General features: G+C 38.9%; 1 protein-coding gene across 1 annotated transcript in view; it reads right to left on the reverse strand.

Annotated features, from left to right (window-relative positions):
* Positions 1-27,443, reverse strand: part of LOC134872703 (roundabout homolog 2-like) — a 91,985-nt gene that overhangs the window by 42,912 nt on the left and 21,630 nt on the right. Inside the window, 4 exon segments of the mRNA XM_063896113.1 lie at positions 572-603; positions 605-711; positions 848-968; positions 1,121-1,278. Coding sequence (XP_063752183.1) covers positions 572-603; positions 605-711; positions 848-968; positions 1,121-1,278 — 418 coding nt within the window.

Here is a 27,443-nt window from a genome sequence, read left to right on the forward strand (position 1 = left end):
TTATGCATTTCTTTATTTGATACATATGCTCTTATGTGTCAACCTCTCCGCATGTTTTAGTCTCTCATGTGTACATAAAGTACAATAGTATTTCAAAAGACTAATTTTTCATAAGCCCATGGACATACTTGAATCTGTTGTTAGCATGTTCTCAAAAATGAGATTAAAGCAGGGTCCAATTGTATAGAAGTCTTTGAAAAAATGCCCCTACTTCTCACACGTTTCCTTACCTCAGTAAAAATGTTCCCACTGAGTTTCTACGTCTAAATTGGTAGTTTTGAGACTTCTTCAATAAAGCGTTAGGTTTATTTTGTAAATAATAGTCTTTTTTAAAGTGAAATTGACAATTAACATAGTAGTTCAAACAGGAAATACTACTATGCCCTGCAAATTCATAATTCTTTGCCATAGTGATACAAGTTTTCTATTAAAAATATTAGTTTCCAGTGACACTCATTAGCTCTGCTTCAGCTTTTATCAATTCAGACTTTTATTGCTTTAACATAGACAAATAAACATGCATGCTTTCACAGGCATTTTCACAATCCACATTCACACGCAGCTTCTTTACCTGCCGCGGGGAATTTCCACATCCTCCTTTTTTCCAGCGCAGTGTAGGAGGTGGGTCACCGCGAACCTGACATCTGAACTCTACAGCCTCGTCGACTAAGACTACCTGGTTCACAGGTCGTTGCACAAACACGGGCCTTTCTGGATGTGGGCAGAACACATAACACGAATGCTAAATATACTTCAGACAGAGTGTTAAATACTGTATGTGCTTGTGTGTAATTCCTTGAAAACAAACATGTTTTATTCTTTTTTGAGCAAAGCAAAAAGTTCTTACCAAACACAGAAAGCTGAGCTTTTTCACTCTCTCTTTCCCCGACCATGTTTGCCGCCACACACACATATATCCCCACATCACTCTTCTTTGTATTTGAAATGGTGAGTTTTCCTCCACGCACCTGACAATGAAAAAAGATGTCATTTAAAATAAACCAGTTCGATATAAAGTGCTTTCCTTTGTAGTAACCTAACAAGTAAATCACTGAGTATGTGATTCAGAAAACAAGGGTCTTGTAAAAGGCAGAAGCAAGCCCCCCTGGGAGGAACTCACCGTGATCCTGTCATCCTTGAGGTCAAGCCGAGTTTTATCTTTCCTCCAGAAGGTGGTGGGTTCAGGGTGCCCTCGTGGAGACTGACACTCGAGAATGGCCGTCTCCCCGACCGCCACCACCACATCCTGTGGGTTCTGCCTGAAGTCGTCACGTAACACTATGAGAAAAAGCAAAAGGAGAATGTTGGTTGGTGCTTTAACTGTAGCAAAGGCTCAGTTAGTTAGTTTGAATCATCTTCAGATTATGGGAAGCAAGAAGCCGCTCTGAGACCGAGCTGTCTTGGGCTTACTGACCTCCACCACCTTTTTTCTAATGTAAAAGTCCAAAGATAATTCTGTCGGCCTCAACGGACCCTCAGCAATCTCTCTGTCTTTAATAATACAGACGTCCCCCCTGAGGGTATGAGCAGAGGTTCTTGTTTGATCTCAGCAGCTAAATGTTAGAGCGAATCAAGCCAGGTAAGATTAACGGTATAATATACATCGAAACAAAAAATCTAGCAGAAGAGCAAGATAAAAGAGGAAAGTTAAAGTTTTGAAAGAATACAACAAAGTGAAATCTAGAACAATATGTTGGATCACCCATTAAAAATGATTCTCAAATATCCTGACATCCCACATAGTTGGATAGTACAACCTACATTTTTCATTGGTTAATTCAGAAGTGTGGGCAAATTTTGCTTCATGGATATAGAGTATCTAGTGGTATAACATATTTTGCCCATTTACCTTTGTGTGTCTTCAAATGAATGGAATTATTATTATCTGTTTTTTCAAAATATATATTTTTCTTAATCTGACATTCTCACCTCAGCAGCACTTATATACGTCAAATGTTCCACTTTCATTCTTACCTATATTCTGATGGTTCTTACTAAGTGGTTGGTTCATATATCATTCATAATCAGCATTATATCTAACATGATGAAAAATGTATTTGTTTTTATGACTTATTGAGTGGAAAAAATGTGAACAAAGGATTTGGAACCTGGCTTTATTGAATGCTCAGATTTCTAAAACAGAATTTTTGCCATCAGCAAATATTCAATATTTAAACATAAGATTTCAGCAAACATAAGTCATCAGCTGCAATACCGGCTTATTCCCCAGTACACTTTCCACGTAAAACACCAGCATTTGTATTTTTTGAACCCACAGAGTATAGGCAGCAATGATGACAACTCCTAGTGAGTTGAAGCTTGTGCTAGAAGAAACCTTACAGTGTCCATAATGGAACAGGTTCATCCCCTTGGGAGTATGAATGAGCTTAGTTCATTAAAGTTATAGTGTCTTGTGTACAAGTGTGGTAGAATGTATAAAGCTATTGGCCTTTGTGACTGTGCTGGAAGGAAAATCATAGGGTTACCAAATCATTAAAATGAATCCTCTGGGAACCTGGAATAGCCACAGAGAATTGTGCAACATTACATTATAAATGCAATGCAATAATCAATACAATCTACTCTGTAGTATCAAAGACTGCACCGTGGGCTCTATCCCGTCTTCTAAGTTGTTATTTTCACAAATAAAATATACCAGAAGTTCTTTTTTTAAATCTGGAACTTTGGATAGAAGCAGCAGTTTAAAGTTGTGTAGCAGGTACAGGGTCAGACCTTGGTTACTTGAAAAGAAGCTGCTCTACTGCATGTGCAAATTGGAAGAAAAAGCACCAGAGTGGCCAGGGATATTGACTGAATCACTCCTTCATGTAGCTTTATGAAATGACTAGGGCACAGGTGCAGACTCTCATTTAGGACCAAGGTTACAAATGGTTTCAAAATATCACATTTACAACAGCAAATGTTCCTGTTGGAGCTTCAAACTGTCGTTTCATACTTTTCTGCAGAAATATCAATCAATGCTATAAGAGGTGCATCTTCTCTAGAGGACTAAGAAATAGTCTAGTATTATGACAGCTTCCCTGAAATACAGTTGGTGAAATCTGCAAAAAACATTCCCTTTTTTTATCTGGAACATACACACCTTTTTCTCATTACAATTCCATTTATAAAAAGCTATTTCTGCATTCTTCTACTGTTGGACAAGTGTTTTAATGTATCATTGTCAGGAATGACTGTACTTGTAAGCTCAAAGGAGCGAGAACATCAAGAATTGTCAAGCAATGCCTAGAAAAGACATACTTTTGCAAAGTGAGGTATGAGCTAGCTGCTGATAAGTTAAAAGGTCACACCTTCAAAACTTCCTAATTCTGTCAGAACTGTTATCCTACATATCAATTCAAAGGATACTTCTTTAACAAGAATGACTGTCCTGTGAGGCATCGCTGGAATCATTTTTAAAAATAGAGATTTAGATCCTGCAATGAGTTGTTCCCGCTTTGCATTAATAACTGATGACATGTTGTTTTTGTTAAAAGCCTTACTGCAGGCCACTTTTGTACCTTGTGTGACAACCAGTAAACTAAACTATGAAAATAAAAGAACATTTGTTTTTTGAGAAGAATTACAAGATTATTTTGTCCAAGAAAATGAATACTGAATGAATATCGCCTGCAAAGTGTCATTTTGGATTAAAGATATAAAGAATGAAAAAAAAGTTACTTGTAATTGACACGAAGATGTAGATAACAATTTAAGCAATCACCTCTTTTCAATTATCCAATTTATTTACACCAGTAGCAAAATATAGACAGTGTTGTGATTTTTTTAAAACGTCAAATCTAAATCTAATGCATGGTGCATACTGTAGCTAAAACTAAACGACAGTTTGCAAAACTCAGCACAGCATCGAACAAAAACACCGGCTCTGTGCTCAGTTTGCTTTTCATTCTCATTACAGCCATAAGCTGATATACTGTAGCACCAATTCCAAGTCCCAGAGGACATCTTTAGTGAAAAGAAAAATCAAGAAGGAGCCAAGGGCCCTTTTGCCCAGCTGTCAATCACATCCAGTCCGTGCGGGAGTAAATGAGTCTCAGTTGCAGACGCTACTTTGGCACAGACATATGCCTGGCTGGCTGTCACATGGTACGGTACGCTTAGTGACCCATTCCATACACCAAACACTCATTGAGTCACATAGCTACCTTCCTGTTCCTGTGTTGTCACATTAAAGACGCTTCAGTAACAGCCAGGCTAGTCCCAAGAGACAGAGAAGCCAAAACACTCACAGAGGGAAAAACTGATAATTCAAGACAAGGGAAAACCCAATTACACAAAAGAAAGGCAGATAATTGGCTTGGTGTCAATTTAAATTGCACTGAAGGTTTGAACCGTAGGTATGGCTGGGCAATTTGGAGAAAATCAATTTTCACAAACATCTTAAAATTGATGTTGCTATGATATTTTAGAATTGACTAATGGTGATTTTATATAAAACATTTACAGGAGATTGATGCTAATTGGACCTAATGATGCCATGAAACATTTCTTTTTTTTAAACAATCATCAGTAATGTGTGACTAATTGTATAAAGGTAAATAATAGAAAAGTATCGTTAGTGTGGTAACATGAGAAATGGACATCCATTTACTGTAATGTAAAACAGCACTCAAAGCCAGTAAAAGACACTTGTCCCATATGACGATATCAACAATCTAAGACGTTACCCGTAGTCCCTTATCACAATATTGGTATAACATATTTGCCCAGCCTTCATCCTTTGTTGTGCAGAAACACAACAATGTTACCTGCTGTTGGTAAACATGTTCAAGGTCTTAGACATTTGCAAATACTTCTACCTCATTTAAAACAAATACCGCGAACGCTTCAATTCTCCTGCATGGTTAATTTATTATTCCAGTTTTGAGGATATTCCCAATTTGCAGTTCGCCGACAGTCATAAAATAGGGTATTCATTTGTTTCATGATTGATGGTGTACATAATAAATGATGTCTAAATAAATTGGAAGTGACTTACTAATTATATACAATCGCTTGGTAATAGGCTACTGCAAATTTGAAAAGGGTATGGGGGTGGGGACTTATTTCAAATACATAAACACTGTTGGCTCTGTGGTCGGGATTTATTCACCCCAGACACTATGCATTCCCCAACTGCAGTGACAGCCACCCTTCCCCCCCAACTCTGCAGTAGGTGTCTCCTTTCCTCTGCAGGTTTTCCTGTAGGTGCTGTTCATCATGGCATGTGAGACGTAGTTTCTGAAATACCGAGCCCCCGTGGAGGCAGCACCCAAGTGTAGTCTGTTGTTGGCTGGTAATTATTTCAGATTGCTCGGGCCGCCGCCGCTGACTAATGTTGTCTGATTGAGTGCTGCTCAATTATTCAAACATGCCATTCAGGAGGCTCACTCGTTCACCAGTTTTCATTTATCAAATCAGAAGGAGAATGATTTGTAAATGCGCTTCATTTCATGGCACAATAGGTGGTAAAATAATGTGACAAGGTGGAATACAAGTAACTATACAGGGACTCATTATATGATTAATAAGAGAGAGGGGGTTGTGTGCATTTTTTTATATATTCCATCTAAGCATCCTGATTTCTTGGCTCCCTCTTCAGCAGCACTCTACAGCTGAATTTCATTTCACTATTTCAGCAGCAGATCCATGAAGATCCTACTTGATGCATGTTGCTGAGCTCCGTGAATCATACAAATGTGGAATATCAATGAAAAGTAACAAATTCATGGATTTAGAGCGGTGTGTTTATTCCTATGTAGTAGGCGTTGTTTTAAAATGTTTCAGCACATTTATCAGACAACACATTTATTATCTTGCCCCTCACACTTTGTGTCTCGTGCATTCTTCAAGCTTGCATATATTAACTGCATTGCCTCTCTTCAAGGACACAATTCAGAGATGCTGAGTGTTATGAGAGTACAGCCAGGCTAACGCTAGGCTGTATTGTGGCCAACCTGTTAAAGGGCCCTCAAATGCTCATTTTTAGGTTCACATATCTATTTTGTGCCACTACCGTGACATGTTTACATGCTTTAATGTTCAAAAGGCTCTTATTGTTCTCATACTATGTGTCCTGTGCACCTCTATTTACCCTCTTGCTATCGCTGATGAATGCCTTTTTCTAGCTTATTTGGGTAGCTTCATAAGGATAAGATATCTGTCGTCACTGTGTTGTGTCATTGATACACTTTTTGTTTGCTAAACAATTCATGAAAATGTGTAATCCAAATGACATTGAAGTCACTAATATCTTGTGTATGAACTTGGCAATAACACCATATGATCTATAAGCAAGAAGTATACGTAATAATCCTTTGTTATGTTTGAGTCTCTCTGTCATGGCAGTGCTGTGCTGTTTTGTCTGCCAGTTGGACTGTGGTTCCACTTCTTTAGCCTGGAGTGAATGGAATGCCATAGAATTGGATACAGACACGGTCATGACATGATCTCTATTTTTCCCTCAGTCCCTGTCACCCACAATATCTTTGTTAGAAGCCAGGCTAGTGGCATGGCTCGGTGGATGTCTGTTGGTCAGTCCATGACTTTTGTCCAGACTTAATACCTCTGCAACATGAAAACGGTTTTTGTTCTTTAGTGACATATGTTGCTAACCATTGGATAAACCATTGGATGGAATACAATGACATTTGGTACGCAATAACCCCACAACCACACCATCATGTGGTCAATACTTTAATTACTACAAAAGCTACATTATGCACAGCTGCATTCTGTGTTTAGTACTAATTAGCAAAAGTTAGCGTGCTAAAAAGCTAAACTAAGATGTGTTAGCATCTGGCTCAAAGTGTCACTGTGAATATTTCAGCCTTACAAACAGAAAGCATGGCTGTTAACTCTTAGGTGTGTTATAATTTAATTCATTTTATTTAGCAGGCGGCTCAAGTTTGACTGTTTAGGGTTTCCTGATATTACCAAGGGTTCTACCATTGTTTCTTGTAAGTTGTATCCCTATGTTAATATCTTCCTATAACATGTCAATTGTTGCAATAAAATGGCCGCCTCACAGGAATGAAATGGCCATTAGTTATTAATAAGGATATTAAAAATCAGCTATTTGGGATTAATGCAAAACAATAGAACAAGGATGACTTGACAATCAATTATTCAGACAACATTTAGATGTGTAACACAAATAATCTTGATTGTATTGTAACCAAAATAAAAAATAAAATAAAAACATTTTTGTTCAGTCCTTTGTAAAAGAAACACGAGATATTAAGATGCAAACTCCGATGTGATTATGGAGTTGAATGCTTTAATCATCTATGACCTCTTACTTCATCACTAATTAAGTCAGTTCAGAGCAATAATTAATTGAAATAGACATACATTCACTTCATAATAGAACATGGGAAATAAACAAGGTGTGACAGACATATGGTGACAAACTTATACTCTAATTAACCCATGCAGCAATTTGTTTATGTTTTAGTGATCTGTTTGTGCATGCTAGTGTTTGTCCATGCAAGCAGGCTGGTCTTCCGGCAGGGGAATATATGTGCAACCCCACCCAGTGGAAAATGGTTTCGCTAGTACTGTGAAGCAACACTGCAGAGGCAAAAAGAAACAGAATTGTATATGAGGAAAGATGAAGACACTAACACCTTGCGAGTCGTTGCGAGTAACAGATGGCTGGATTTCCATTCGGGAATCACAGATGCAATAAAGAATTGATATGCTGGATGTGGACAAAGCTTGGCTCAGAGCAGGTTTGAGAAAAAGCAACCAGGATGTTGTCTTTTATACACTTATATTTATCTTATATGAGCCTAGTATCGGGTACTGTGATGCAAAAATCACAATATTACTGTTTGTGATCCAGTGTCTGAAATGCATTACAACAGCAAAGTGATTCCTTATGACAGTGGTCTGCTAAATTGTCTTTTGGAGTTTGCTGAAGATTCCTTTTGAACACTATAGCCTGTAGGGGTGTGTCACATTCTCAACAGCGGTCAAGGATGTCCCATATCTGTCACATGCATAAAATGCACACTGACGCATAAACACACTTGCATAAACCCAAAAAAAACAGCTGCCCTGTTCTTATATCGTAAACTTCGCTGATGACAACAACATATCATCGCTGCTCAAGAGTCAGACACAGAGAGCAAGACAGATTTGCAGACACAAAATCGGGGAGAGCGGGGGAGGTTGTATCTGGAGTGGAGAGGGCTATTTACACTGGGGATTTATTTTTGAATAAATAAACAACTTAACATGTCTGTGCCCTGAAAAAGTCATCAGCAATCAGTCAGGACTGCGATCAGCGGGGAGATGGGGAGCATTTACACAATGTCCCTCGAGGCTACGAGCCCAGTGCTGACGTTCATTACCTATTATAATCCTGCCTTCCCAGCAGCAGGCCACAACATGAGTACATCAAGGAGCATTTTCACAGAAAGAATATGCCCCCCAACATTTCAATCGTTGGCAGGGTATGTTATCCTGAAAATATGCTTATATGAGAAAAACGCAAGGGCAGAAAATCAATATTGCCTTGGAAAGCAGGGTAAATGGAATGATTTCAGTAATTTAAGTCTCATTATGTTAACTCAATGGTTGTATGGTAAAATTCCCAACTCTTATTTGCATTATCGGTCAGTACTTGCATGAGTGTATGGGTAGAAATGTCTCTTATTTTATTCACAAGCCAAGGATTCAGTAGCGCAGACGGACTAATGTGACCCCAGTTCATTTCCATTATTAAAACCAAGCATAAATCTAATCTACAAGCGTGATATCAAAAGTTCCATGGTGACCAAAGTCTACAGTTTCCAAAATTATAAGCAAGCGGATAGAAAGCCTAGCAATGCTTCACTTTTTTGGCATCATTAGTGTCGGGTCCAATTAGCGTCAATGAGAATGATGGAAATAGATGCGGAGTGAAAGTGAGCACGCCTCTGGCTGACCAAAATTTTGTCTTAGATGAGATTTATTTATTTCTGTAATCTAGGGTTAACTTTTGCAACAGAGGCAACATTTGATGGTGAATGTTGTTTTTCCCATGGTTCCTTTAGAATTATTCTCTTTGGTCTAAAAACAAGCACATTGTATTAACTTTTTACCCTTTTAGAAAAATGTGTACCACAGACAACCATAGGGCCCATTCTTTGAATATCTTACCCTTCCAAGAGAAATTCAAATTGTGAATTTACACTTTAGGTCAACTAAAATATATCTGTTATGCATTCTTTGGCCTTTGAGTTAGGAGCCAGTCAACCACCATGAAGGGTTAAGAATAAACGCCCCACCATTGTCATGTTTAATTAACCTCCAATCTTCTGTCATGTAATGTAAATTGAAGTTGTGGATGGTATAGAAGGAGGGTCCTCCCTTCCCCCTCTCCCTTCCACTACATTTCTGTTCCCTCATCTCTCACTTGCCATGCCTCTAGTTACAGTAACAGCATTCCCTCAGACCACATTTCCACATCTATAATTAATTACCCCTGTCTCCATACATTTCTTCAACAGAACACATTCCTCTATCTCTCAGACTAACCTTTTGTAGATCTGCCTGCCCCCCTTTCTATCTTATACTTACAGCTTTACATTTCAAATGCATATTTTTGAGCATGGCCTTATGAAATAATTGTACCTGACCTTAGTTCATGGTTTTGCATTTAAACATGCTCAAGTCCTCATTATTTGTATTGTTCTGTCTTTTATTTTTTTGAGTATTGAAAGGAACATTTCCCAAATCTGATTATGCCGGGAGGCACTTGTGAACCGTGTTCATAAACCTGGACGCTGTTCTGGTTTTTATTGGATGACGATGAAGAAAACGGGGAGAAAATAAAAGGGAGAAAGCAAAATATAGAAAAAGACAATCATATTATTTCTCCTCCAAGACCATGGATATCATAGACCCCTTGCAGCAATATTGCGAGATGCACAGCATGAGCTGGAAAATGAGTCAGGGATCAGAATCTAGCCTTTTATCCGCCTTGTTTCACTAAAGCAGCGGTCACCCAGAGAGAGAGCTTTCTTACATGCACTCGTCTTCTCTAACCGAAATTATGCACGCTGCTGTGTTTCACAGTCATCCTCATCTTCATCACTACAACAGAAAGATCTGGATAAATAGAGCCAGATAAATGCTTTTGCCTGCAGATCTTTTAGGGCTAGAATATATTTTCTTACTACGCATTTCCTATAAATCTCTATGGGATATATTACATTTCCCTTGCCTTGACTTTTGGAAAGTAATGCAAGAAAGTGAACGCAAAAGAATGGTCCGCGATAATCTGTGCGTCTGCACCATCCTGCATGATCAAACACATCTCATGATGGCTACCAAAGACGGTGCTAAGCTGTGTTTACCACAACATTCATATACCCTTCTTTGCACGGGTACATACAGATGGCCCTCAATATGTGCATGTTTGTATAGTATATAGATATGTGTGAATGCTTTCGAATAAATGCTTGGAGCTGTGAAGCAGGGTCCTGCACCCCCACTACTGCAGGCATTCGCCACAATAGAAAACTAATTAATATGGTAATGGCATGCTGCCACGTCATCTGATAATGTATGGTACGCTTTGTTTGCACTGATTTGACCTTTGATCTCTAAATGGAAAAATGAACTGAAATGATCAAATATGAATGTGCTACACAAAGTTCATGGGACCTGAGGTGATGTGGTTCATAAGCACATTGTACATAATTCCTCAACCCCAGAAAAATCCACCATATTACCCACAGTAATGACATACACTGGTATCAGAAAGGGTCAACTTAAATATTAACGATACTGGAATTTTAACAACATTGATGTTGATTTTTCACAGTTTAAAGAATTTGATACATATACATATATATATATATAGTATATATATATATATATACATATTCTGTACTTATTTGGACATTTTACAATATTTTGAATTTCTCTGCAATTTCTAAATTTACCAATGATTGATTGGTTGAGAAAATGTAATGCTTTTTCTTTAATGTTTAATTGGATGATAAAAAGAATAACTCAATAAGCCTACATCTTTTCTTTCTGGAATCCTCAGCTATGACTACCGCATTTTGATAGGGAAAGTTCTTGGCTTAGCGTGTTTACATTGACAGAGATGCACCAAAACATGTAAGTAGCATGCACTTCATTCAGCCTTATACAGTGTTTCCCCTTCCATACATATTGACCACAAACACACTTCCTTGAATAAGAAAAAAACAACACTTTTTTAGCGCTTTGGAACCTGTTTGACTGCTGCTAACAGCTAACCAAAACTAGCTTCCTGCTGTCGTTTTCAACACGGATTGTTGTAAGGAAAAATAGTTTGTGCTGAAATTAAGTTCACTGCATTCCAAAACAGTATTTGTATTGTCCAGACAAGGTGAGTGTTGACTCAAGCCAGTCATTGGTAGATTCCGATGTACTTTTGCCACCAATTTGGTTCCGTAGTATGAGTTCTCATGACATCCCTACGTGTTATTAACCCTATAAGCTCCTCCCATCTATACCCCAGCCCCCCTCACAAATGCTCCACTGAGCAGCTTAGAAGATTATTCACCCCAAATCTCTGTTAATCACATCCATGCACACCCCCTGGTAAACCCAGGGTCACCCGGCACAGAGCATGTTCATACATAGGGAGCAGCTGTTGGTGGATGATGCTGACCTGCTGCTCTGTAACACCTTACCAGAAGCTTTTCATACCTCTTCTATCACATAAAAAGTCTAAGGAGATTAAAATGTACCATCTATCAGAAGAAAGACAGTGGTGCCACTTCAGAAAATGGCATACATTTTTTATATATGACATTTCCATAGATGGATAGGTATGGAAAATCAGTCCAATCTCCCAGTGATCACCCATCATGGGGTGATCAGTCTCCGCTGAGAGAGCACGTCGTTCCCCGTGTGAACACACACATGCATATTCATGCGCTCGCTGGTGAAGGTACAGGGACACACACAGAGGGAGGTACGTGTGCAAACACTATCGCACACAGCATCTCTTTCTCTCTGTCGCACACAGAGAGAAGATAAAACTGCTCAATCCATCAACAGCTTTATGCCGCAGACATTCAAGTTAATCATCTATCCCTTCCTCTGTCAGTCTTTCTCTATATTTTTTCACCCACAGATCCATTTTATAGTACATTATTTGAAACAAAGGAGGAGGCTTCGTATCCAATAACGATCAACTACGTCTATCTCCACCACACTGCATCTTTCCATCCATCTCTCCCTAAATGCAAATACGTTTTCAATGATGTTCAGAGTGAATCCAAAGCCAACTAAAAAAAAAAATACGAATACATAATTGTGTTATTTGAGTGTGCTCTGCAGTGGTTGACAAAATAACTGTAAATAGTGACATAGCTAATCTCAGCACAGCTGTTAGCACTAGGTCCTTTAATCCTGGTCCAGATCGGTGATGTGCTCACACTGGCTTGGGGACAGATGAGCAACAGCCACCAGGCTGCCAAGTTTGCTAAAGGCAGCAGACTGGTCCGACGCTCACTTTGAGGCATGATAAGCTGTGAATCTGCGGGTCTTGGAGAGCAGCTCCACACAGCACAGTCTTTGTGTTGCATCATACAGCCTTTTGACAAATGTGACTTACTCTGCTGCTGCAATCTCACACCAAAACTCACAGCACAGAAATACAGGGGTGGCTGAGAAAACTGAAGAGGCAGTTTCCTTCATTAAAGTAACAATATTAATACATGTTGTCTTCAGTGATTGAGGGGATTTTACAGAACCACACTTGACTATTTTCTTTTTAAATGCAAAATATAAATGTTTAATCTTAAAACTGTAAACTCTGAGGACATAACACACCATTGTTTGTAGTTATACACTAGCAATCAACATTTGTGCATTTTCTGTGATGTTTTCCCATCATACTAACACAGTAACAGTGTCATCGTGTTACCATGGAAACATGAGAGCAACTGTTTCCAATGTAGTGTAGTCAAAGATTGTTCTCTATTTTCTTACAAATTCTACACAACTAAACTAGAATGACACTTAGAACACGCAGACCTCCGACAAGGCCAATGGTGCATTGAAGTGGTCCTTGAATGGTGCCATTTCAAAGACAACACGTTGTAATCGGTCTCTGAGTTGTTGATCTTACTCAATGAGGCGTTCATGTGAATTTTACCAGTTGGGAACTAATTTTCCCAATTATTATACACCACATAAATGTAGCACAAATGCCCTCATCTCACAATGTTAATGAAAGTGAAACATAATTGGTGTATCTGCCCTGTAACTTGGATCCGCTCCAAAACGTTATGTGTTCCTATTTGTTCCCAGGCTACACTCGGGGAAAAAACGGTCCAGTAGTTTGTCAGCAATCCTGCTGAAAGACTAATGAAGTCAAAAACATTACCTCCTTGGCTATTTGGTCACACATTTGAATTTGTTTTAGGTTCTGTTTCTCTTTGTCTCTTTCTTCACCTATTTATATTGGAATTAATTAACAAAAGATTGTTAAGATTGCACAGCTCTGCAAGCAAACACACACATCGTGTGTATGAAGAAAGTTTGCTCAGATGGTCTCTGCATTAAGAAGGATCTGTAACATTTGATTTTCTAGCCCAATGATTTATCAGATTTTATCAGAATCAAATCATATGTGTTGATGCTTTCATAACCTGTCAATCAGAGTTACAACTTACATGCTATCACTCATCACAGAGAGCTCTCCCGGATGAAATACAGTGCACAACAACAGGATGGTTCTTTTTTTCCTTGCAGGCAATGTATTAACCCCTGCAAATCATGATAAAAGTGACAGGAAGGCTGACTGTGCAGTGCAAAGTGCTTCTCTGTTCCTGACAGACCGGAGCCAGGCTGACTGTACTGTCTGATCTGCATACTGTACAACGCCATGTGCCAAACCCAATTCCAGTCTGTGGTCAGATGGACAAGAAAAGAAAAAAATAAACATCTGTGTCACGTATCAGAAAGAGGAAAGGTCAGAACTGTAAGACATGTGATAAATGACTGACAGCTGCAAAGCTCATGCATGGATGCCAATACGTATTCCCTAGGCACAAGGCGTAAGGAAACTGACAATCCTGTTTTAATCTCCTGGATAAGGAAAACCAACCAACACTCCCAAAGCAGGCAAACAAAGAGTGCAAACAAAAAAAGACCCATTGGGTTTCAAAGCCTGTCCGCTTTAAACTCCGTTTGAAATAAAAATATTTCTTATTTAAATTGAAACTATTTATTAAAATCACGGGACATTGTATTAAGATTGAGTTAGTTTCAAGCCACTTAGCAGGAAATGTATCGACCTTAAATCTAATTGGCGTTTCTTAATAAAATAAGGATGACATTGACTAACCCGTTGCTGGCCTTCGACAAAATAACTTGGTATTTGCAAGCAGCTAAATGACTAAATTATTCAGACCTGTTATCTAATTGGCTTTTAAAAAACAAAGAGTTCCAGAGATGCCAAAACAAATTAAAAGGTTGTTTTCCTTTCCATGCTAATCATGAAATCCTGAATTCTACTAGGTAGGCACCAGGATGCTTTCAAATGCATAATAAAATGGACAACAATGTGAGGATACTTTCTGCTCATTATAAAACGATCTGTGCAGTTTTTCAATGTGAGATACACATGCAAAAAAAACTCTGAGACATGAAAAAAGGAGGATATGGAGGAATGAAGAAAGGGTCAATCAATAAAAGTTGACTTTTTATAGTTAATAAAGCTGTATGCAGCCTGCGCTTGCATTACTACAAATAATGCACTTATTGTTCAGTTGCTCCAATTACTGGCTGGCAGAGGCATTTGAGAAAAGCACCATTAACCCCAGCATCCGAAGAAACGGGAAACAGCGGGGTGTTTTCTCTCAGGGAATGTAATTGATGAGACACCGTGGAACAACACACCCACTGGAGCATCCAGTCCCACGGCAAATTATTACTTGGCGTGCAGTAAGTGAGGAGTCTACCTGTTTCCATGATGGTTAGTATAGCCTAGCATACAGTTAAACATCTGATTTGGTGAAATAAAACCAGTTTTCTCCTGTTGTATACCAATATAAAAGTGTGGATTGTCACTGTTGATAGTAAACATTTCCTTTTGTGAAGATGACCATGTAGAAAATGGATGTGTATTTCAACGTTTTCTTTTCCTGGCAGCAGTCGTGTGCGTAAAGTTAACACAGCTGCATTCAAAGTACTATCAGTAGACTGTCTAATCCACCCAGCAGCAGAGGAATCATCCTTCAGACTGTCACTGTCTCTTCAATGTTGAGCCCACAAACATCACCAATCTTTTTTTTTCCTAGGGATTCACAGTTTTGATATTTCTTTACTAATTTCCAATATTTACAAACTAACTTTTTGTGATTAGCATTAACATATATATTTCACTAAGTTGCAACAAGATATGGTTATTGGACATCAAGTTTGTGGAATTTACATATTGTAAGCATGGTAACTTACTGGCAGATTTCAACATACAGTAAAATACAATGCTTATTCAAAAAGGACATATTCACTAGCCATATCCTTTTTTACATCAAATTGTGTAATGTTTGTTTCTGGTTAATGCCAAGTACAATGTGTTCACATCCAGGAAATTTGCTTAAAATGAAAGATGTCCTCCCCCAGATATCCCCACAATTATGTCTCCATCCAAATTAGTTCCCATTAGTTTGCACTGATATCAATTCCGTCATGTACATTTTTACATTTTCAAGTTGTGCGACAAATTAAGGATTTCTGATGCTTGTGTTTTCAAAGCGTGACTGGTACTGCAAAGCAGCTTCAGTCATTCTCACTTAGACATCCGGCTCTAACTGATGGTGCCAGTGTGTGAAGTGTCCTTTTGGAAATTGAGGACATTTTATCAGTTAAAGTCAGGTGCTAGCTATTCATGGATTGGCCGGGGTTCAGCAAGATAAATGACTGTAGAGCTTAAAAGTTTCCAATATCTGGAATCACATCTCGGCCCCCATTGGCTTAATGGACTAAATCCTATGGGAGCCTTCACTCCTGTGTCACTCTGCTGCACCACTTCTGGCTCAACCAATGCTACGAATATTACAGTGTAGAGGTGAGTGGACTCCACATTCCCTTCGAAAAAATTCAGTAGGCTATGATTTATCCCGTAAGTGCCTGAATCTTCTTTCAGAGCATGCTTAAGAGCTTGCTGGAATCTCCTCCACCTTGTCAGCCATTTGGTGTAGGTATTAAACCCCCCCACCCTCTGTGCTTGGAGATAGGGGCTAAACATAATCATCTCAGATAACTAGGCTATCACAAAGGTGTATGCTTCCATATCCATAATTTATGCGTTACATTATTTTAAAAGAACACTTTTTTTTCACTTAGCTTATGCGTTTTTTTTCTATGGACGCTGTCAGAGTTATTGCCAAGCAAACAGGGTTTCTTTGTTTCCTTATCATTTAATTGATCAGCAGAACGATCTGTAATAATGAATTGTTTCCGAGCAAATTCCTAAATTACAGAGTGCAGCGTGTACTAACAACTTCATTAGCCGGGGCTTGAGGTTTTATCAGAATGAAACGTTCATTAAAGTATTAGATTGCATTTTTTATCTGGGATAGAAATATCCAAACTATGGCAATATTTCATAAAAATCAACATATTCCCACACGAACAAATACAGACTGTTTTTTACTTTCTTTGTTTGAGGAGTATATATATAAATATGAATTAATAATAAGACCAGTATTCCCCTTGCTGCTAAATAGGTTAGAGGAAAGAATATATAATCATGTATGAGGGAAGATGGGGGTTGTGACAGATGAAAAAAAGAAAAATAGCAGATAGCAAGATGCTGAGGGGGATACAATATAGAGACTGTGTTTATTCTGGATGGGTAGCTGTATGGTTTCAACCTTGGTGGGTGTGCTGTTGAGCGCTGCATGGCTGAGTTGAGCTGCAGTGCAACTCGCTGTGGCTCACTCTCGAAACCATCACCCACAGTGAGTCCCCCAACTGTCACATGCCACTGAACCACAGTAAACAACACACACACACACACACACACACACACACACACACACACACACACACACACACACACACACACACACACACACACACACACAAGCACATACACACACACACACACACACACACACACACACACACACACACACACACACACACACACACACACACACACACACACACACACACACACACACACACACACACACAGCAGAGTCATTTTCATTAACAGAACCACTGGCACACTCAGCCCAGCTGGTCCCTGAGTTCACACTGGAACTGCACATCTGGTGTCATTGCTCTGTTAGAGGTAGGCCATCTGGTTGCATGGAGGAAGGTTGGGGGAGACAGAAAGAGAGACGGGGAGTCAAAAGCATCGGGGAAGGCAAACGAAAATAGGAATCTCATCGATACTGTGCCATTGAACGCATAAAAAATGAATCTGTTTGTCGGATGTACTGTATACTCAGCGTGCATTAGTCCTCTCCCGCGTAAGAGGATTAGATGTCAAAGTCAGGTTTGCACTTTGAGCATTTGGAGTTAATGGCAATGAACAGATAGCATGTTTAATGGCTCTCAGCAAAACACACGACTTCTCAACATGAATAATGCTCCCTCGCCGTTGTCCCTTTGGCTTCCACAGGGAACTTAATATTACACAATACATGGAAACATTAATATTTCTGCAGTGTTACAAACGCTGCTGTACATTTTAACTTCCCAGTTCGTCGTGCTGTAATGTATTATGTTATCCGGTGTTGCAATGCCTACCAGTCTGTTTGCATTAGATTGCTGGCGGTTGAAGGAATGCTTATAGATGGCATTCAACGCTCCAATTAACCCTGTTGAGCTCCCTGTACTCCACTGGAAACTGTACATGCAGAGTTGAGGGTGCATGGTGTGGCAGAGATACTCCATATCCAACTGCAAGCATGAAACCAATGTGTAGACGCAAGAATGAGCCATGACAACATCTTCTTAGGCCATCTTTACACGGAAACGATCAGAACAGAAAACGCATAAGTGGCGTTGCATTCTCACTTTTTATTCAACGTTTAGACGTGCTTTTTTGGGGGGAAATCTGGGGGTATACCGTGACGCAAAAGTGTGTGGAATTCCATGTTGTATGCACGCCAGGCGGCTAGGTGGTAGTGTGAAACACTTCCACACAACACCACCAAGTCCATGTGGTTCTCCCAGGTCTCGTCCAAAGCCGTCTGGTTTGCCTCCGACAAATTGGTGCATCAACAATTTGATGGAGGTAATTAATGCGCCTTCTCTGTTCAGTAATACCATCTGTAAAGATGAGGTACAACTGCTGAAAAGACTTTTGGGTTAAAGATGCTAGGGCAACTTCAAGGTCCGACGGATGGAAATAATCCAACATGTTTGTTGTTATTTTCCTGTACTGGCGCATGCCTGTGAAGTAAACGCCTACGCGACGTGATCCGATCGGAGCAGACTTTTGGGTTTTTACTCTTTAGACGGGAACGCGAAGGTGGAGCATTTTCAAGATTTCCACTCTGGAGGGTGGTTTCACTTTTTTGCGTTTTTAAGCCCGAAAAACGCTGTCCCCATCTAAATGAAAGGCACATCCGATAAAATATTTTGTCATTTTCAGCCGCGAGCGTTGTTGTGTAAACAGGGCCTTAGTCACATATTATAAACGGGCACAAGCTATTTGATGGTATAGGGACTGGACAAAGTCACCCTAAAGTCAAACCTTTTTGAAACTGTTTGGCATTTTGGCCGTCACCATCTTGGTTTTTGGTTGCCACCAACTTTTTTGAGTGAAAAGAAGGTTGAGCAAGGCAAAATCTAACACTGAGGCTTTAAGTCAAGTACAATATTACTAACTTTAACTGATTATTCAATATCAAAGTGTTGAAAGTGTAAGACAAAACACACACACGTTTATCATTTAGCCATGCCTTAAAGCCTATGCTGCTTGATGGTCTATTTTACTCTAAATTAAGACCATCATTTACAAAATGAGCATCATTATGAATTGAGGAAGACTTGTGATGACGGTTAAGACCATGAACGGTTCAGTTAATGTTTACAGGGAATAAGTAGTAAAAGAAAGGTCATTTTTTCATAGACTTCTAAACAACCAGATTCCTTTTTTTGCAGCCAGTGGAATAGCCCCCTGCTGACTATTAAAGAAAATGCAGGTTTAGGATAATTCCGCATTTTCTTCACTTTTCAGACCTGAACCCTGCCGCTTGGTGCAAGTCCAGAATGAGAAGTGAGGTTTGTAACCAACTACACCTGCCCTCATGTTTACATTAGTAATGGCTCATGGTGCTCTCTCTCTAATTTTTACTCATCACAGTTTGACCCTGGCGCCAATAGAGACTTGTGACGCTCATCTAAGTCTCACATCTCTGTCGTTGAGAGGCAAAAGGTCAGAAACCCTTGGATGCACCAGCAGTTATGCACTTATATTTTACGCTAAGAGACATGTACACATACACACATGCCTGCAAACACACACACACAGTGCCTCCTGCCGCCAGTGGCCGACTGAATCATGCTCTTATTAAACCTTGATCGGAATTCGAGCTAGGGCATTATCCACTTACAGTTATTAATGCTGCAGCTCTCCTGGGAGGGCAAGGCAGGCAGTGAGGGAGGGACGCACGCCACACATACAGATGCTCGCATAAAATCTCTACGAGTGGAGGTACGATTGTTTACATTACATGCATCGATGGAGAAGGTTTGCATTGTTTCTAGAAAAATGCTGCTAATTCTAGGTAAAATGCACATATACTATAAAAAGAGATACAGAAAAGCATCCAGCATAATCCTTTAGCAGACACATTATCATCAAACCAATCAGGAAAGTGGTGAGTATCCAGATATGATAACCCTGCACTAGATGCATGATGAGACATAACAAAAGTGCTCCAAAAATCCTAGCCTCTAGGGAGACAAAGAAATGGAGATTCTCATTTGACTTTTCCAGTATACTTAAACCTCAGCCCCTTAATTAGAAATCCAAAGACATTCCTTCTTTTGACAAAGTTAATTAAAAATGTGCACACTCTACCAGTGCTATGAAGAAAGAGGTATGATGGAAGCATTAAGAGTAAGAGGAAAGCGAATGAGAGGGAAAAGGAAAGGACATTTAATGGAGAGTTAATTTTGCACGTACATCAATGGCACACTGGAAGGCAATTAGAAGATGTTAAGTGTTTCGCTGATTGAAGGTCTTGTGAGATATGTGGAAGACGGAAAGGTATAAAAAAGTAGATTTATGCAACATTCATATGTGTTGCCATATCAAGGAGCTGAGATGATTTTTGCATTGCTTCAAGGCATATGAGCGGAGAGCTGTGTCCACAAAGCGGAGCAGGTGCAGAAGGAATATGAGTAGTTTCACTGTGTGAATTATTTGAGTCTGTGTAGACTGGTGAATTATGTGATGTGAGTATAAATCAATAGCCTTAAATCTTGATCTTTATTTTGATCTCTATTTTTACACTATAGCAAAAATGATTCGTTTTTTAGTCAATCTCCAGAGAAACTGCAAATATTTTGACTGATTCATTGATTTAATTTTCAAGGAAAATTCAACCCTAAAAGGTTTTATTCTTCTCTGATAGAAAATTAAATATATTTTGGTTTTGAGCTGTTGAGCAGGCAAAATTAGGCACTTTCAAGACATAACCTTGTCGTTCTATAACATTATGATGGACGTTTCCACAGTTTCATTACATTTTATTGACACTCAAACATTGCAGCTCTATTTTATGACTTTTCGTGCCAAATCACCTTGTATTAAAACTGTAAACTCATGCATTGGCTCACTCCTTGCTTGCAACGCTTCAATTGGATTCCTTTGTTTACTTCCATAACAAAGTGACATCACTTTTTAACACTTGTGTTTCCATTGGCTAGCGCTATAACCCATTATACTGTACGTGATATGCTGAAGGGCGGAACATTTCCGACAAAACTCTGAGTAGTTGACCAATCATAACAGAGCCATCCAGTTAACCAATCAGAGCAGACTGGGCTCTGGCTCTGCAGCACAAGCAGTTTGAGAAAAATAAAGACCTATTTTAACATTAAAGCTTGTAAACATGTCACAGTAGAGGCACAAAATGCAATTATAAAACCTAAAAATGAGCATAGTAGGGCCCATTTCAAGAAGCATAGGCCTACTTACAACACCTTGATGCAGTTTGGTCATTAACATGTTGACCTGATTATTACCTTCTCTATTTTGTTCTCCTTTGTCTTTGTGGCGTTAATTAAATTTCCCCTAAGCTGTCTTTTTGCATATGATGGGATCTGTTTACTGTTGAGGACAAAGAATAACTGGAATCCAATTTATATTGTGGCCACCTACACAGATAACTTTAAATTGGATGGAACAGCTAATGATGGTGTTTTTGTTGCGGTTTGGGAAAATATTCTCCGCAATGTACATTAATGTGCACAAAAGTAATCAGTGTTTGGATAATCACTATCTCCATGAGAATTATACCCAGAGAGCACAGGCTTTTGTCAAGGTGAATGCTGCATTAACTTGCTTCTCGGATGGCCCCATGTAGGAAAGTCAGGTAACACTTTACTTGAATGGGTGTTCATAAGACTGACATGACACCTGTCATAAACATTAATGAATACTTATGACAGTTGTCGTTAAGTGTCATTCGGTAAGTTATGTCACTTTTGATGCAAAGGTGACATTGTTTGAGATGTCCTTGTTATGACAACTTGACATAAACCAAGACAACAACACCTGTCATAAACATGTCATAGCAGACCTAACTGTCAAACTTAAGAAAAACATTTAGTTTGATATCTTAGCGCGACATTAAACCGTCATATATGGAGGTCTGCTATGACATGTTTCATAACAAGGACATCTCAAACAATGTCACCTTTGCATCAAAAGTGACATAACTTACCGAATGACACTTGACGACAACTGTCATAAGTATTCATTAATGTTTAAGACAGGTGTCGTTTTATGAACACCCATTCAAGTAAAGTGTTACAGAAAGTCTTTCAAATAAGTAGTATTCGAACAACACAAAACTTTATGCACAAACGTTTTTTTTTTCTTTTTCCTGTTGATACACAAACAGACAAGACAAAAAACAACCTCTGTTTGGCAGATAAAATCAAAAGATGGCTGGGTATAGATACTGTGAACCTCTAGCCAATGAACAGGAGCCAAAATTCCATCCTTCTAAGCTCATGTGCTATTCCTTCAGTCAGTGCCTGTAGGAGGTGTTGCACAGTAGACGACAGTGAATTTGTTTGCTCAAACATGTGGTTTGCACCTGTAGTCAGTAAAATGTCCTTTCCTACATTGCCAACTAACTTTAGGATTTGCGCTTTTAGCAGTTTGAAATCCTTCCTAATCCTTAATAGTCCTTCCAAGAGACTCAGCACCTGCACGTGCATCCGTCAAGCTGCATGAATATTCCTCCCAGGGATGGTATGATACCAGCAAGGTCTTACTGCCTGGACAACACAGTGATACAAGGGGACTGGTGGCGAGCCAAACCTGCTAGACAGGAGGAAGGGAACACATGCTGGGAAAGGGAAGCGACAACTGTGGCTTGATCTGGCTTTGATGAGGAGGCATGAGAAGAGGAGAGGCTCAGTCTTCGAGGGAAGCAGGTGTGTGAAGAGGTGATAAGGAAGCTGTGGCGGGCACTACATACACACACACACATATGCAAACAAATAAAAATACTCCAGAACTGGCTAAAACTGCTCACTCAACTTCAACACACAAATTAAATGGCGTGCCTTCAAATAACTGAGCTTGTACTGGTGCAGTGCTTAACTCTCCCTGTTCGCTTGAATCATAAAAGGACAGACAGAGAATGATTGAAGAAAAACTAAAGAGATGATGAAAAATGTAGAAGTGATGTTAATTTAAGGAGCTAATTTTGTGATGTTCGGCAGGACAGTATGTGTGTGTGTGTTAACCGGCGCTAACTTCAAGTGCTTTCACACATATACCACACAGATATATACATCAATCTGTAAGAGTTAAAGCATCCCCAGGGAGTGCTCTGTGGCAATGGGTGGTACGAACAGAGTAATTCATGGGTATGTTTTTTTTTTTTTGGCTGGCTTATTACAGAATCCATTAAGATTAATTAAGTGTTGCTAAATGTGGTGCTGTAGAGTTCAGATTTCAGACGCATTCTAATCATTAGCTCACAGTTTATACAGCCAGCTTAACAGCTGCTAATAGCCTGAGTGAAGCCAGACCAGAGTGTTCTAATGGTAGCAGAACAGCGAGAACGACTATTGGGCTGGTGGATGTTGATTTAGTGATGGACAATTCCTATTGCTCCGTTAATGTATAAACCACGGTGTTTGAATGTACATCGAAACCCCCATACACATCAACATAGCATGCACCTGTCCCTGCTTGTTAATCAAAGACAGAGAGAGGAAGTGAGACAGAAAGGAGGCAATTAGACACTCTGTCATCAAATATTTGATTTGTTTGGCAGGAAGACTGCATGAAACAGTGAAGCAGACGCAGCCAAACACGTTCGGCATACTTCACCTCCACTGTTGTTTCAGATAGACCTTCCACGAGCAATTAGCTCCAATCAGGAATTAATTGAGCTAACACAGAAGGGTTTTGGATTGTTCTGCTTTAGGTCCAATTAGAACATTATATCATTGATTGCCTGTCTGTTCAATAATACGTGTATGCATTTGTCAGAACACGTGTATTTGTTTGCATGTGTGCATATATGTCTTAAATCTCATCATCAATCTGCAGTTTCATTGATACAGTTAAACCGAGACAGATGAGTACTGTAGCATGACGTATAAGGGACGTCTAAGGTGACAATTGTTCTATTAAAAACAGAGCTGGAAGAGAGGGTGATATTCAGAAGAAAAAAAAAAACGTTTGATTTTATAAAACTCAAGCCATAAATCTCCAAAGGAAATGTGGATAGTCTCTGAAAATAGAGTCATTTATGAGCAAAAATGTGCAGGTTTTGCAAGAAAAAACGTGTTTACTCAGATAATCTGAGTAAAAGTGGTTAATTTTCATGAAAAAACTTGGCTCTGCTCGGATACTTACTCTAATTGATAGAGTAAAAAAACATACCCTTTCCCTGGATAAGATCAAATCCATGTCTGTGTTGTTTTCAGTTTCACATTCTGTCAATGTTTTTTATTTTTTTATTTGTAGTATGTGAGAACAACACAAAAGGTTAGCATATAAAACAATATCAACAAATATACAGTTAAGAAGTAGAGCTGAGCTTGACCTATGAGACTGCTTCAATAAACTGAAGAAGAAGCTAGGTCAGGAATTTCACCACACAATAAGCAATGACATAAGTTATCTTAACAAGCAACTCTTCTGCATATAAGTTAATGAAGTCAAACACCCTTGTGTTTTTAAACAGAACTATTCAAGCGTTAAGAGTTATTTGGGTAATTTATAAAAGTCACTTGTTCTAAACAGGATTATAAATGAATCTATTTTGAGAAAATAAATAACTTTTCTGCACTCAACATTGTCTTGTACCAGTCACGTAATACAACTATTGTTAATTGTAAATGTTGAATGACAAGATGAATTAATTCCATAAAATATGCAAAACAGACATGATAAATGTCCATATTTGATGGTGAAAAACATTGCATGTGGATCAGTGCACACGGATTAACGTGTGCTGAGAATCTGGTCATCTGAGGCAATGTGCACCAAGCCGGGAGAGAAAAGGAATGGCCTCTTTACAAGTGCACTTACATAAACTTGTACCCTGAATTGCAAATTATGTGAAATTACTGTCTGTACCACTCAAGTAAGATTTTTTATCTGAACATGCTGAGCTTTTCATACCAGTCAATTAATCAGAGAGCTGTATTCATCATATTTTTTAAGGCTTTAAAGTAGTTTTTTTTAAGATCCGTGCGTTATGATCATCTCTTGCGTCTTCTTAGTTAACTGGCTGTCAAAAGTATCAAGCAGTAAACAAAGGGCTATAAATTAGCACTCTGTTATTATTTAAAAGAAAGTCCAACTTTAGTAGGGAGGGTGACCATTACATTTAATACATTTAAAAAAGGCCCCCACTTCGAATCAAATGCAGCACTCTCTGTAACTTTGATGGATTGTGACTAAAACTTTTGTTCTATATTCCACAGGCATAAAAGGTTCAAAACAAAACGACCTGTGCTCTGTGCCTAATCATGTGTCCATACTATATCGCAATAAATGTAATAAAACATCCATGTGATTTACTCCCGAATGAGCAATCATGCACATTGATGACTTAGCAAAAGGAACAGGGGCTGTTAACTTTTATATTTAAGGGGTTCTTTAACCCTTTAAGTGTAAAGTAGGAGAACTGCCGATTAAAAAAGTTAAAGTTTGTCTATATTGTCATTTTGGCTAGCAGAAGATTTCTAATCACACAAATACGCAACACAATGAGGCCACATTGTCATATTTACAACTGATGGAACAAAACAGCTTACAGATCCATATCAATTCTCTCACAGATACAACGAAAGTAGTGAAAATTTGATTTACTTTGCAACTTCAAAGCAGAAAAAAATGACCTCCATCTATTTCATCCATCCCTTCCCTTTAGTTATTGGCATGTTCTCCACACTATGAGCAAGCAGGTTACTACTTACTCATCCACACAAAAAGTGCTTTTTGGCAGAGCAAATTACATGAATGGAGTCTTTTTGTTTATCTTCTCATCCATTTTCCTCCAAATGGTTCCATCCAAGTGGCACACCTTAAGATATACATGTATTATGTTGAACGCCCACCCCATTGCCAAAAAAAAGGCTTTTAAAATATGGATGGTTGGATTCTCCATTTAAAAAAAACACAAAGTATTAAAACATCTGACTCCAATATAAGTTAAGCAAGTTCGAGGACACTATCGATATGTATATGTATGTAAGGGGGCTGATAGGAAGGGTTAAGATTGACATCTACACTCCCACAACGTGGCTCCACCCACTTCCAATTAGCAGTATTGGAAGCAGGTGTGGAGAGCAACACACCTGGAGCTGATCACCACAACAAGGGAGAAAAAAGGTAGGGTTTTTGACTGGAACACTGACTTTGTTTGGTTACTGTATTACTTTTCCCAGATAACGGTTGAATCCTGTTACATCCAGAACAATATACAAATGCTTCAGCTCCGATAGTCACAACAAAACAGCAGGTTAAGGAAACCTTAACCACTAATTCAATCAATCCAAAGCTGGTTGCTAACAGCCAACATTAACTATATTTCCAGCGGTCAGCCCTTAGAAAGCATCTACTGACCAAATATTCACAACAATCAGGGCATACCTACTACATTTCTTGCTTTTGAAAGGAAAATAGGCTTGATATCTAGGAGACAAATATTTTTCCTAATTAATTTTCCTTGAGAAAGCACTTCGAGCTTAAAGCAGGGGTTTCATCTATTGTGTTTGTAAAAAGTGTTGGCAGCTCAATACTTATAAAAGAAGCCTAAAATTGCTTATAATGGAAATAAATAAGGCTTTTTTTTTTTATACATCAACTAATATTTGTTCTTTTCAGTGAATTTAATAATACAATACATTTAATTTGTGGGCGCTTTTTCAGGTGCTCAAACACACGCTCATTAACACATAGTGAGTAAAATATGTTTACGCCCCCGGGCCGTATTTTGAGCACATCCCTGGTCTAGAGTAAATTCTCAGAATCATTACAAAGTGGTTTATATATTTTCTGTTCATATACTTAATTCAGTCATTTATTTTTATTTGACCAAAATTACAACCGCAAGTTTTTACTAACACTCAAATACATGTAGACACATTGTAACATGTATTTCATTCATTTGTACACATGATTGTCTTAAACACTGCAGCATCAAGCCAGAAAGGAACCCAACTGTAGCGTCTGAATTGAATCCATTAGATACGTGTAGGAAAAGAATAACAGAAAAAAGAATCAGCTCTAGCAGTAACATTAAGTCAAAGAGACAAAAAACAACTGTCGTCTTTTTGTCATTGGTGATTGTGATCACAACTATAGCCTAGGGCAAGGCTAAAAGAACACCACCCTCCATAAATCGCTTCATCTGTTGGTCACGGAAGTGTCTGCTCCCGAATAGGCAGAGAGGATGCGGGCAGGCAATACAAACCAACAACCCAATGTTTCAGGGGCTTCACGACCCCTTGTGACAACTGCTTCCCTACGAAACATCCATCATGGGAAATGATAAGGTGTATGTTTGTCTCTACTTTATATGCATTTCTGCACACTCTGACAGAAAGCTGTCAGCTGTGGGGCTGGAGTGATTTTCCGCTGGCATCCATGGAGAAAATCCTGGTTGGATTCAGAGCTGCCTGGCTTTTCTGGATGTGTAAGAGTGCTGGAGACAGGCATAGCAGGTTTAAGCAGATTAATTAGGGTGTAGCAAAGACTGTGAAGAACTCTC

Source organism: Eleginops maclovinus, chromosome 11 (genome assembly GCF_036324505.1).
Source record: "Eleginops maclovinus isolate JMC-PN-2008 ecotype Puerto Natales chromosome 11, JC_Emac_rtc_rv5, whole genome shotgun sequence".
NCBI classification, from domain to species: domain Eukaryota; kingdom Metazoa; phylum Chordata; class Actinopteri; order Perciformes; family Eleginopidae; genus Eleginops; species Eleginops maclovinus.